At 42.3% G+C, this 14,496-nt stretch overlaps 1 protein-coding gene across 1 annotated transcript in view; it reads right to left on the reverse strand.

Annotated features, from left to right (window-relative positions):
• The window catches only part of LOC137885096 (inactive rhomboid protein 2-like), a 24,546-nt gene extending 10,325 nt beyond the window's left edge, over positions 1 to 14,221 (reverse strand). Inside the window, exons 1-8 of the mRNA XM_068727243.1 lie at positions 14,097 to 14,221; positions 4,391 to 4,540; positions 2,868 to 3,019; positions 2,546 to 2,729; positions 1,625 to 1,846; positions 1,365 to 1,493; positions 786 to 895; positions 262 to 480 (exon numbers count right to left, since the gene is read on the reverse strand). Coding sequence (XP_068583344.1) covers positions 262 to 480; positions 786 to 895; positions 1,365 to 1,493; positions 1,625 to 1,846; positions 2,546 to 2,729; positions 2,868 to 3,019; positions 4,391 to 4,528 — 1,154 coding nt within the window. The 5' untranslated portion in view covers positions 4,529 to 4,540; positions 14,097 to 14,221. The remainder of the gene's footprint in view (positions 1 to 261; positions 481 to 785; positions 896 to 1,364; positions 1,494 to 1,624; positions 1,847 to 2,545; positions 2,730 to 2,867; positions 3,020 to 4,390; positions 4,541 to 14,096) is intronic.
• Between the last annotated feature and the right edge of the window lie 275 nt (positions 14,222 to 14,496).

Genomic DNA, 14,496 nt, shown 5'->3' on the forward strand with positions numbered 1-14,496 from the left:
TCATGGTGTCAAACGTCACATTACAGGGCAGGAAAAAATATGAACTCCTTAAAGCTCCTCTTACTGCTGTAAATATTACAACAACTTGTATACAAGCCACGTCTCTCCAGAGGTTTAATGTCACTATTTACTGTTTAAACCGACCCAAAAACCCCACTGGTTAATTTTCTCTTGCTGCCGGAGGTATACAAGTCAATTATTTAAAGTTTTTGAAGAATACACTAGTATGTCCGTACACAGAAGCATCTACTCATTCCTGACCTGTGGCTGTGGAAGTCGTCCAGCTGCTTCTGGACGTTGCTGCTGAGGCTCCGTCTGTAGTGCCGGTTCAGCCACTTCCCCACCACGCCCATGCCGTACTGACGCTTGCGCTTGTCAAATGCAAAGTGCTTAACTTGGGAGGCGATGCGACCACCCCGACGAGGATAGCCCTTTTCAGCTCCTGCTGTTGGTGTCCGGGGCGTTCGAGATACATCCTTACTGTGATTGGGGGGGAAAAAGCATTTAAAAGGAATGGAAGAAGTGTGAGAGTGGTGGAGGATACGGAAAGGTGGAGTTAAGACAGACAAAGAAGAAGAACGACGAAGGTGTACAAATTAGGCGATTGCATGGAAATGCGATGAATAAATAAAAGAAAATGAAGAGATGCTGTTTAATGATGGAATGTGTGTAGAAAAATAAGGATTATTGAATATTCTTGCTCTCTGGACTATATGAGCGTCAGTGGAGCTGGTTCAGTGACTTCCTAAAGTGACTTAAATGTTTTTGGTTTTGTCTTTACTCACAGGCTTGGGAACTTCTGGTCAGGCTGCTCGCTGGGAGCAAAAGCTGCAGACATGGGAGGCGATTCAAATACGTCATCAGCCATAGAGTACATCTCATCACGGGCATCAACCTACGCATGAGAGGTAATGGAGGTCACAGAGGAGGAAGATGAAATGCGGTAATTATTATGTGTTATCTATGTGTTTAGAAAACAGGATCCTGTTGCTGCTGCAGCTGTACTTCTAAATACAGTACAGCTGAGATAATATATGATCAGAACATCAAACCATATTGAATAAGTTTGACATATAGAATGTCAAAGATGGTCATAGAATGTTTGACGAATACAGTACATACTTATGAGATATGGCTGTATGGAAGGAAGGAAAGGATGATATAGGGAAGAGAGTGGTTGCTGAAGAAAGGAGCCTGATGAGAGAGTAGCAGTGAAAGTGGAAGTGTGACTGCTGACATACACAGGGAGGGAAAGGAAGTAAGATGTAGAAATGTAAAACAAAAAAAAGCCAAAGAAAGATGCAGCAAAGAGTGGACATTGCTACCAAGGCACTGACAGGAGGATAGAGAGAGTGACAGCTGACCTTGCTGAAGAAGAGCGACTTGGACGTGTCTGCGGAGTCCACGGTGTCCTCGTCCATCCAGCTGGGCCTGATAAAGCTCCTCTTGGGGAAACTGCGACCCGTCTGGGACCCCGCCAAGCCGCTACGACCCTGAACAACAAAAGTAGAGCGTGATGCCTTATTTCACACATTCATAATGTTCCTAAGATCAGTTCAGCTCTACTTAGAAATAAGATAACCATTAATAAAACATTTAAGGTGTTTTCTGGTACCAGACCCACCCTCAGCAGGTTGGATGCAGCTCGGATGCTCATGCGGGCGACAGACTCCCTCTTGCGCTTGGGGAAGCGGCTGTACCCGGAGGGTTGGCTGGTGAAGGAGCTGAGTGAGGTGACACCCGGGGTGAAGGGCCCCCCCTCAGTGGTGTGTGGCGTCCTGGGGGAGCGGCTGTCTATCTCATCTGGGCAACGGAAGGCTCTCCCCCGTGCCAGGGGATCCACAATCTACCAAAAACAGAGAGTAGTTTCTGACATAAACATTAAAATAAACTTGGCAAAAAACCTGCTAGACATCTGCGTTTGACTCTGAGTTTTCTGTGTGTAAATGTGTCAAGTAAGAGGAAAAAAAACAAACATTGCCACTAGATGGAAGTTCTTATCACTTGTCTACCAGATTACAAGAGCAGAAAGATGTCAAGAGTCAAAAAAGCAGGTGAGGGTAGGAACGAGATTAAGAACAAAAAAGAAAAACCAAAATACTGGATGATGAGTCGAGCTGTCTGACACAGACTGAAGGGAGTGACACCAGTCATCTGGAGGACAGATGGTCCACGTCTGTCACCGCGCAGCACTCTGCTTTAATAAAGCCAGACACATTTTTCCCTCTCTCTCTCTCTCTCTCCTCACAATCCCGTTCTCTCATCATCTCCTGTCCTTACAGAGAAGCCTCTTACTGTCGTCATACAGGTGCGACAATTATTACTATTATAAGCTGTTACTTGTTTGCTTGCTGTGAAATTGAGTGGAGAGTGGAAAAGACGACATGACTCAGAGCCCGCTGTGTCTCATCCTGATTCTCTTTGCTGTCTTTGGAACTTATTTCCATGCTAGAATATCTTGGTTCCTTTATCAGGATGTGAATTACCGGCAGGGTTAGAGTGTGAAGGCCCACAGGGATCACATTTCTCTGTGTCGGTAGAATACCTTGGGCATCTTGTGTGCTGCTGGTGAGTCCAGGCTCTGGTCGATGCTGGTGGCCATCTCAGGCTCTCTATATTGGGCCTTCAGCTTGCCGTAGCGCTGGCTGCAGTGGCGCAGGCTCTTCCTGTGCCATACCTGCTGCTTGGTCTCACAGTCCTCCCCCACCCCGAACCACTGTGCTGTATTCCTACAGGTACAGAAAGAAGAGGGTGGCCTCAGTATCACAGAGTACAAGTGAAAAGCATCTGTTCATGATTCACTCATCCACGGGACTTTTGGGATATGTTGCTGATGAATGCTGACAAAATAATTGTCTTCATCTTGCCTGCGGATGCTTTGCGAGAGCGACGATTGTCTGCCGAACTTTGCCCTCCGGTCTCTGAATGAGAAGCCTCCATCTCCTGCTCCACCGATGCTCTCGGACGCAGAACCGGTTGCTTGACCGCTTGTGCTTTTCTTCAGGGACGGCCGTAGTGGCTGAGCAGAGGAAATGAGAAATGCGGTTATAGTACAGTAGTACAGTAATTGTTGTTACGGTATGACACATAAATAGTGCCTACATACAGTGGTAAATGTAGATATTAATTAGTGTAACAATTACAATTGTAGGCATATCACAATAACCTACATAATGCAGCAACAGCAGCATGGATAATCATATAAGTCCACAGTGCTTTATTGGCCATTTAGCAGAATAAAACACAATTAATTATTGCAAGACTGCAGGGAGCACCTCGGATACAATTCATTTTTAAATCATAAGTTTGTTAGGAAAGTAATTAGGTATTTATTGTAATGACTACAATAATCAGGGTCAGTGTCAAGACTAAATCCCAGTAATGACATATTTGGATTAAGTGCACATTTAATGTGGACACAGTCAATATTTTGTATTGTGTTCTTCAATCATGTTGGGTGGAGTGAGAGTCCATTATCCTAACCGGCAGTGACTCTGCAGTTGCTGAGGCTAATGGCGTTGTCATTCTGACAGTTAATGGGGCTCGAGGCTAGCTGTTCGGAGAGAGGCTCAGCTTGTTGAGCCACCATCAGAGAAAAGCAACGGTTGCTCATATAATTTATACGATTCTTGGGATACTTTATGCAGAATTTGTGCATCTAAATCTCTCTATAGGCTGGGCAGAAAAGAGCCTGGATTAACATTAGATGTATATCAGTTAATCATAAGTAAATGGTAAACTGACCTTTTGTCAACAGACAATAATATTACACAAAGAACAAGGTTTTAGGTCTTTAGGTTTAGAGATAACACAAATCTAAATGGAATGGGTAATGACTTCTGGACTCAGGTTTTCAAATGTACATGTACTTGTTTCAGTTGTAACTACAGTACATGAAGTTGCAAAGCATTTCCAAATTTAGTATTACTCAAACATGTCTTGGAAGTATCCCCATTTAGAGCGTGTGGCCTCTTTCTGCTTCTTCTTTTCTCTCTTGTAGAAGCAAAGCTGTAGTAAATGGCCGAGTTCACACTTTATTTGCATGTTTATTACACACTTTGGGAACAGTTTAACTGTAGCATGCTCAATTAAACTCTAACTTCGTACTACTTTGTGTCGATGTAATGCCATTGTGTTCCAGGCATGGGGTCCACCGGGGGAAAATGTATGGCCTTGTGCCCAAAGACTACAAGACAGCTGCCTCTCTGTTCCTCTGAATTTGAACAGAGGGAGAGCATCCTCATTACGTTTGTTTAGTCCCCTTGAACTTTTAAAAACAAAGTACTGCCTCAAGTCTTTTTTGTCCTTACCATGTACGTACATACTGTACAAAGTTGGAGTCAAATAATGGGCAGTGACAGACCGGCTCAGGTGATAATGGTCAGCTTACCTGTTTGGCAGAGTCGTGGGACGTCATCTCCTCGGGTGGAGGGATGGCTATTACAAGGCTGGGCGGCTTCTTGCTCTTCAGACGGCTATCTGATTGACCTCCGTTTAGAGGAAGCTCCTCCCCCACCTGTGATGCCATCCTGTCAGAGTGCTGGAGATGAGAAAAATCATAATGAATATAATTGAAACGTATATAACCAATAAGACAATTACACGACAAAATACAGAATATCCATACATAACCTTTTGGAAGATGAGACAAAAGCTGTGACTATAATCTGAAACAAAATGTTCGGCTTTGTCAAGTCTTTCTTGTGGCGAATGCGGGTATTACAGCTTTACTTTATAGGCCCAGCAATACCTCAAAAAGGAATTTATTACAGTCTATTCATTTATCTATAGCAGCTGGCTCTCCTCCAGTTCAATCTGCTAAAAAAAAAAAATCATTGGCAACTTCCCTTGCTTTTTGATTACCTTCATAGGCAATTTCTTAAGTGATGCTTCAAAAGCTCTGCATTCACTTCCAGCAGATGAGAAACGGTGTAACAGTATCGTGTCCTGCTACACAGCGCTTAGCTTAATTGATTTAAGTAAATATAAAGGAAGAGGTGAGAGGTAAGGAAGGACCATTATGTGTTTCACTGCAAATATGAGCTCTGAAATTAAATAAACAAAGCAAGGTACACAAATATATAGTGAACAATATGACATTTCTGTCAGTGCCAACAGTCTTCTGGTAAGAAGATGTGTAAGGTAACAACAGCGCAAACATGGTTAAATATTCATTTTAATTAATTTGAATGTGTACTTTTACATTAAATTAATTACATTTAACTTGAAAGTGTCATGTAAGGATTTATTTGCCTGTGAAAATATTGAGGACGATAACCGAGGGACCTGGAGTGGGTAATATAGATATGTGCATGATTTTTATATTCCTAAAATTCATTGTAGAGAAACAACCAAAATAACCAGCTGCAAATGCATTAATTTTTTTTTGTAATTCAGTGAATTAAATACCTGACTGCACTACATCCCATTGATGCAAAAATGATATAAATATAATGCAAAAATGAGTCCTGCTCAGTAATTTGCCCTCAGACAGCTTCCTCAGCGTAAGCCACACATCTCTCCACTGACTGATCATGTCATGATTATGTAGTGTCACACAGTACTGTTGAGCCCAACAAGAGACAAATGACCCGCAACTCAATTTCAAATTTCACTGATTGGCCAACTAAATGAATCAGAAATCGATTCTACAGCACCTAACGTACGTACTTGGACCACTAATGAAAGAGCAACTGATACACCAGCTGTTAGGCTGTTGGGAGCTACACCCAATGACATCACATGACAGCGATCAATAGTGCTCTCAAATCATCATGCATCCTCCAGGTGGTTGGTAAATCTATATCCTTCTTCTCGGCTTGAACTGAAAACCGCCTTCAATATCCTGTTTATTGACTGCATATAATAATGGCGATCTAGTGGTTGAAGCTTCTTCTACTTCCATACTCATAAGTTGCTCTGAACGAGATCATCAGTTAATGTCTGACATCTCATAACGCAAATTAAGATCCCCGCCGTACAGTCAGTGTTTACAAACAAAACATATTTACTAAAGTACATCACACGTGTGCAAAATGCTGCAACTACACGAATGACACCTGCAGACTTGTCAGTTGAGTTGATGTAATGAGATTCATAACCAGTCTCTCTGTCTGATCGGGTACTAAATATGAACGTTAAACTTACTTATCTCCGTCTTCCAAGGCTTTACCAATCGCAGCCAACAGCCAGCCAGTCTATTCCTGGCGCTCCGAATGTCTCGTAGCATTACGCTGAATATTTCCAGAGAAAACAAAGGCATTGCAGACCTAAACCTAGAACAACACAAGCCTCGACCAACACATCCATTATGTCATTACGGCCCTGAAAGCCTTGAAGTTGTCCTGGAGTCGTGGTTTATAAAATCAATGCGAGGCCCTCGGTGTCTGCGGCAGGAATGGCAGCAGCCGGGAAATCTGACACCAGCTCAGCCAATAGCCTAGTTTCCACTACAGAGCCGAGACACAGTTAGATAGGGCTTTACATATTGTTCATGTCACTTACTTTGCCCCCACCACCCCCCAAAAAAATGCATTTTCTATAATGTCTTTATTGTAAAAGGAGTGTATATTTCAATTGTTCAATTATGTAAGATAAATATTTCAGGCGTGGGCAGAAAGCCTGATTCAGTCCTCCTGAGACCGAGAGGAGGCTGCAGACAATCTAGCCTGTGGTTTGGTGGAGTAGGGGGTATAGGGCTGGAACCCACCCACTTAGATAATGAAATAGCTAGGAATTAGGCTAATGGACAGAGTGCTCAAGTGGCGGGGAGACTGCTGCTGACCATAGGCTATAAATGTAGACAGGCAATGGACAACAACTTGAATCTCCAGAGGAAAGATAACAGAGATAGAAACCTACAGGATATGAGGCACTAACAGCGGACAGGGAATATTATCATATGTAAAACAGATGTAAAAATATTGATACGGAGCCATTTTGAAGTTATACATTGTGAAATAATATCATGGCAACCTAAGAGTTTTTTTCCCCCCCTTAGAAAATACCAATAACAAGAGACATGATATGGAGCATGGGTCTCAAACTATACTAGTTATTTTGACATTTAACATTTAGCAAGTAGCAACTAATTGTGGGATCTGGAGCACAGTTTTACGAGAGGTGGACAATTATTTATTTTTCATCAAGTTTAAATAGCATCCCGTGTTATCTGCAAGGAGAAAGCTGCCGTTCTGTAGGAAGACAACCTCAAGTGGCATTGCTCTCCTGAACACACAGAGCTATGTACGAGGGAGGAGAGAGGGAACGATCAGTTGCTCATCCGGCTGCTTTTCAAATGCTAAAATTAATTGTTGAAAAACAAAAACAATGGAGTTTGTTGTTCTCAGAGTGTTCAAGCGGTCCCCCGAGGAGAGAACATTTCCACACTCAGGAAATTGAGTTTGAGACTGCCGATATATAGAGCATGGAGATGAATTCAATAAACAGCATGATTCTCCATCATGGATCTACTGTTATATGGCACCACTCCAGGTACGATCATTTTACTGAAGGCTTGTTCTTGTTATGCTACTTTTACATTCAGATTTGCTCAGTGAACACGTTGACAAATGAGACGGAAATGAATAAAAAGGCTCCACAACACAGGCAGAAAACTGACTAATAAAGCAGCAAACCTGTTCTGACACATTCTTGATACCACCAGCAGGAAAATATCTTAGGAATGTGTTATTTTTACTGAATCCACCACCATCATTTTCCCCCAGATGTTCCGGTAGAACATCAGCAGGCAGCAGCACCATGAGGGCATGTCTTACTAATTATTAACCTCTCTCTCTCTCTCTCTCTCTCTCTCTCTCTCTCTCTCTCTCTCTCTCTCTCTCTCTCTCTCTCTCTCTCTCTCTCTCTCTCTCTCTCTCTCTCTCTCTCTCTCTCTCTCTCTCTCTCTCTCTCTCTCTCTCAATAAGTAACCAATGTGTTTTTGGGGCAAATGACACACAGTATGCCGTACTCCTCTTGTATTTCTATAACCATGGATGAGATGACAAGAAATGAAAGATCAACGTCAAAGTCAAGTTTCAGCTTGCTCAGAAAGAAGACAAGGAAAAGTTACAATAAAGCATATAAAAAGTGGAAGAAACTAGGAGAACCGTAGAAAAACAATTCAATGAGAGATCCCCGATCCTTAGATACGTCTTGGATCCCCAAGAGAGGTATGCCAATGATGACATCGTCCATTGCTAATGTCATCACATGACATGGAAAGCACCATTTCCAAGTTGTCTGTCAGTGGGAAAACAATTCACCGGTTCATCTAAACGGTGCATGACGTTGACGTGACCATTACTACTCAGCGGGACTGTACCGTCAGTGTGCGTTCCTTTGAGAGTGTGTCGCCATGGTTCAGTCCCTTCCCCCCTGAACATGTATGAGTGTTTCTTTGTTTGCGAGTATTCCCGTTTGACTGATGCTCAAGGCAGCGTCATCCCCCGTGAACCTGGAGAGGGGCCGGACTCGTCGCGCTCAGAGCGGTGCAGCTCTGGATGTTCACGTCACAGGTTGCAAAATGCAGTCAGGACAAATGTTCGCCCATCTTATAAACCGCACGCAGGGGCGTAGGGAAGATATCGTGTTACATTTTCTGCCACGCTCACTCCACACAGCAGCTGACCGACTTCACTTGGGCCAAGCACACTTACGATGACTTATGATAAAGTATAGGCAGCCCTTGACAAGGGTACAAGGGGGCTTTTCCAGACTTGGCTTCATAAGATTATTAACATGAGCGGTTGTATCGTTTTACAATGAATAATGTTATGATGGTGTAGAAACGTGCTGACTGTCAAAACACCATGATTAGATATTTTATACCGGAAGTTTTTTTTACCTATTATTATCATGGAAGGTTAAGTTACAGCCTCATAGTTTCTGTTCATCATATAAAAACATGATCAACTATGCCTCCTTTCAAAGCAACCGAACTCTTTCACTCGCTGCATATTTCTGGCATTCTTCTGACATCTGAGCCAAGGGAGTTGTTGAGAAACTACACTCTGTGCCTCCGCAGCAATACAAAGCTCGTCGATGCTGCTCACTGGGAAGAGAGAGGGTGCCAAGATCAGCTTTTTTTTTTTTTTATTTCAACTTGTAGTAGTCCAGAAAGCTTAAAATCTACACTTGCAGAACAAATCTTTCATCATCAAGCGTAATAAAAGCAATAATAGCTTTGAGTCAGGCAGAGTGATCGTTTTACATGTCACGTGGTGACCCTTTTCTGACACTGGTGTTAATGTGTGATAATGGAGAGCCGGGCTCCAGCCAACATTGCACAATGACATCCTTCCTTTTGTCAGAGACTTGAGGCTTTGCTTCTTCCCACATTCTCAAACTGCAGTAATACCGTAGCAATATGAGGAAGTGACCTTTGGGAAACTGCCTGATCACTTATTCTTGGTAACACCAACCCCGTTTCCATTGAAGTCCCCGAGAAGGATATCTACAAAAGACACATGTTTGTTCATCGTGTTTATTCCATATTCCACCTTAAACGGCATGAAGTCCTGTAAAGCTTTTTAAATGCTTTGAGTGCTGTGTTGAGGTTTACCAATAAATGCCTCTCAAAACACCAAAAGAGCACATTTCAATATCCAGAAATCCATTAAAGATAACTTCACACATGCAATGATTCAGAGGCTCACAGAACAAGTGTGATTCAAATCATGAAGCATCAGTGCGACGAGGAGTGGGGGGGGTGAATATTTGTGATTATTTAATGATTAAGACTGAGGACAGCATCGAGTACGAGTGATGATGTTCAGACAATGTTCACACCCTCCCACAGATTCTACGTCTGACACAGTCAGTAAGTGTGTGGACAATTGTGTCACGGGCTGACTTGTGTGTGTGTGTGTGTGTGTGTGTGTGTGTGTGTGTGTGTGTGTGTGTGTGTGTGTGTGTGTGTGTGTGTGTGTGTGTGTGTCTTCACCACACTAAGAGTGTCAGGTCAACCATTTGGTCACCCTCTGAATTATAATATCAGAGGGTGAATTATAATATCATATCCAGCCGGCATCACCAGTCAAACATTGTCAGTTCTTCATTTTCAAGTTGTGGTTTCCACTCTAATGTAACATTTATTTTTTTTGAGGTCTTACAAGTCATAGTGTAAATATTTTTGAATTACCCATATAATTTCTATTTTTGGATTACCACCTCAGACTGAGGGCGACTCAGGAACAAGAGTTTTGGGGAGAACTGTGTGTGTTTTCCGCTTGAAGCGCCAAACTTAAGATCTCATACATTTCCAATGAAATTCACAACATTACCAACAGTCATTAGATAGATAGATAGATAGATAGATAGATAGATAGATACTTTATTAATCGCGCAAGGGGATTTTTTTTTGCAGCTTTTGTGTTACAGGTAAACAGGGAAATTTGATTAAATATAAAAATGCACAGTATATACAATAAAATAAGATGATATTAACTATCTAAACAATAGTGCAAGATTAATCCAAACAAACAACCACAGTGTAACGGTGTTATAGTCGAGTGAATGATTTGGCCAGAGGTGATTTATTATAACTTTATCATTACTTTCTCAATTCCCACAAAGCTAGAACATAAAGTGGTCAAACTATTTGACTAGCAATGCATGTAGAACTGCAATGTGAAGAGTGCGTGACCGTAGAAAAATAATCAGCTATACTGGCTATTAAGTTTTCTCTCATTTCGAAAAATACTCCCAAATTTTCAAATATGAATCCATGCAAACAGCAACAAATGTTCTCTCCTGTTTCCATGTTTGACAAACGGAGTCTTCCTAATGTAGCCTATCCGTCTCATCAAACGGAGCGACTGACAGCTGTACATGGAAAACCAGAAAGGACTGAGTGTGAAAGAGCCTCATGTGTACATGGGCTGACGGTCAGCTGGCAGAAAGCCTTGAAAACAGTGCTCCACTTTAACAAGACCCTTTTTAAGACAATCAAAACCTTTGATGGTGGGCAGCGATGAAATGACGTCCTCCTGATTTAACTTCATACATACAACATGCTTGGTTTGGTCTGCCTGCCCTGTTGCTATGTGTGTGGGGTTCTCATCATGACCGAGCAAACAGTAATCAATGCTACTCAAGGCGTAGGAAGAGTGTGTGTGTGTGTGTGTGCGTTGCAGTGGCGTCTGTGTGTTTGTGTGCTGCCAAAACACAGCAAGAATCCAAACTGCCCCCTCATTCTTCACTTCCAACCACAATATCTCACGATGATGCCTTTGTAAACAAAACCTCGGTTCTTTACGTTTCCCATTATACCCGTCTTTGGCTGATAATAACAACACTTTGGAGCCTCACACAAATCAATAGTTCCATTTCAAGGCTATTTTAAAGTTCACCATCGAGGCGTTCCGTTTGATAAGAGCCTCGGCTTCACCCTAACCGTTCCAGAGACCGTTTAAAACATTGCACCATTTTTCCAAGAGTCTGCTTGCCCAAACCTGCACACTATGCAAAATGCCTCAGCCTTGTTCCCGGTCTAATAGTCCTCCTCACAACCCTCAAGGTGTAACCCAAATAACTAGACTAGTGTTCAAACAGCGTGTGTACACATAAAACAAGGTATCGCTACCCTGTCGTGTTTTGCATGGCTGCAACGAGTGCCTGCATTCTTGTGTGTGTTGAAAAGTGTCGCCCAGAGAAAATGCTTGTCAACTGGCCCAGTCTGGCTGTTAAAACTGAGAAGGACAAAGTAGTAGTGTACTCTCACTCACTCTCACTCGCTGTCACAAATTAGCTGCGGTGCCAGAAAGAATGTGAGTGAAGACACTTAAGTCTGCTCGTGGATCTCACAAGAAACGTGGAGGGAAATGAGCAGTGTCTGTGCAAATCGATGTCTCTCTGCACCGCTGAGAGCAACGCCAGAGAATCCAAATAATCCTTTCAAAGGTTATGAGTGTTAGGATTTCAAAGCGTTTCCGGAGTGTCCCCATATTTTGAGATAATGTGTCAGGTTGGCATGGGAGTGCGGGAAAAACATTCTAACAGCCTATCCAGCTCAACAGTCCTGTTGTTTTAGTGGGTCGTTATTTAAAAAAAAAAAGGAAAAAGGAAAAAGGGTTGGTATGGTGCAGCAGCTGAAAACGGATAAGATCATGGAATGAAAGCCCCAGAGGGAAGTGATGACAGGATTTGATTGTGGCACTGTGACAGACTGGAAGACCCTGACAGTTGTTTCCAAACTCCAAATTATTAGAGCAGGGACATAAGACATTCTTCATGAACATTTAGTTTAAAACGGACTGTGGTGCAGTGTTGATGGGGGGGAAGTAACAATGAAGCAACGGAAACCTATGAGCTGATGACATGCGCCATTTGTAAACCGCTGGAGAAATCTAATCTAAACTGTTTAAAAACCAGGTCAACGACAAACCACATCTAATTTCAAGAAGAAGATAGCTATTCCAAATATAGCTATTTTACATTCCTCGTTTAATAATCGAGACAGAGATCGCTTTCTGATTCTGATGAAGCGTGTGACCTAAAGTCCTGTTTCCTTGTCGTGTAAACTGTTTTTAGTCACACTAGGTCACAGTTTTCCTTGACACGGTCCGTTAACTCAGACAGTGACAGGTGTGCAGGTGGTGCGAATGCCAGTTCAACCATGCAGATGCAGCTGTTGCTTAGTTGCTTGCTGCTTACAGAGTACAACCCTGCCGTCTATGCTCTGAAGATGTACTTCCACTTTTTCTGCACTGCCTTCACAGCTGCAGAATGATGTGCTAATGAGACAGATATAAAAATAAAAAAAAAACACCATGACACTGAAATGGGTCAACAGGTCCGACAAGTAAAGGTAACATGCTGCAGCGAGCTAAATATTTAGTCTGATATTTGGTTGTTGTCTGCCCCTCCATGAGCATCTGGAGAGTAACTGAAATAAAAGGACAAACTCTGGAGCAATGCTGCGATGATTATAGCAAAAATAATTGTGTCCACTTCTCTGAGGACCTATACAGTACTGCATGATTTAGTAACCACGTGTTCATGAAGCTACTATCTACACATCAGTGGTGGTTTAAAACGGAAGGACACAACATTGCCGTTTATAAAAAAAAGAAACAGTGCTCTGCATTGGAACCTGGACTTATGTGCACTACTGTTTGTAACCCACTACAATCCATCATGCAACACATCCGCAATAACATGTAGCAACACAAGAGGTAAAGTTACAAACACAAACCAAGTAACACTGGCCTACATTTTACACTCAGTTTACACTGTTGATTAACTGACTAATTTGAATTCCATTGATCTAATGAGATTGCTAAATCAGACCAAACATCCAAACATCTGATGAGGTTTTTGCTCAACAGACCTTTCTAAGATCTGCTGAGAGACCAAACCTGGTCCAGAAGTATGTGACTCTACTCTGTGCAGAAAGAGAACACAACAGTCATCCAGATATCTTGTATCTGCACTAAGTTTTCAGCAGCAATAATGACTGACTTATATAGTCTCCACTGTGTAAATCTAAAAAACAAAAAAAACAAAAAACATATACATGTTTTTAAGATGAATTAACCTACACCAGAATTGAAAAAAATCGTTTAACTTCTATCTATTTGGGTAACCTGTACGAGCTCTATTGTTGTTGTCCCCCCCCCCCCCATTATATTTCAGGTGAAAATGACAGTTTGACTTCTCCTCGTTAAACACCGCGTGAACACTCCCTCCTGCATTCTTTGGAAAACAAATGGGAGGGGGGTAACAACAACAAATGGGTTTGTCGGCACATGGAGACTATAATTAACTTCACATGGGTAACAGGGGGAAATTTGAGATGAATTTTGGTATTTGGTAAATATTTGTTCCGGCGGGCAGAGCAACAAAGGGCTTGTCGAGGCATGCTTTGAGCGGCTAGTAGATGTCACCAACTGTGCGTTTCGTCCTCCAAACAAAGCTCTGGTTCACACCTAATACTGAAACTTCCTTTATCCGAGTACTTATGCGAGTTCACTTTGAGACATTTCACATGTTTTCATTTTAAAAACTCGATAATGTTCGTTTATTCAAACACTTTACACGGCTTTAACCATCCAAAACACAACGTAAAGTCCAAAGATTTGAATTGTACTCACCTCCAAGAAGACAAAAGTGTGTTATTCATTAGCAGAGGGTATATGTCCGAAGTACAACGCTACTGTAGGCTACTGTCCACCAGCGTGTCACCACTTCCCTCTTTCTCTCTCCCAACATCCTGGACTGCAGCCCCACGGAGGAGCAGGGGGCGGAGCTATGACTTACCGTATCCACAGAGAAGACTCCTACACATAAGATAATACCCGGCATGCTGCACGTTTCTGTTCCCTTAGATACAATGGCGGCTTACATCTCTAAATGTTCGCAGCCAATGCCCAGTCCAATTGGTTTTATTACTGTGCAACGTAAAAGTATTTCTCTAGAAAGAAGTGTCCGTCAGGAGGAGGCAGGGTTACTCAGTAGTCTGTCTCAAAATGCATGGAAGCTAAGAAAGACCAT

The sequence above is a fragment of the Cebidichthys violaceus genome, unplaced genomic scaffold (genome assembly GCF_023349555.1).
Source record: "Cebidichthys violaceus isolate CVI_PGR_0920_01 unplaced genomic scaffold, fCebVio1.0.p SCAF_4, whole genome shotgun sequence".
Classification (NCBI taxonomy): Eukaryota; Metazoa; Chordata; class Actinopteri; order Perciformes; family Stichaeidae; genus Cebidichthys; species Cebidichthys violaceus.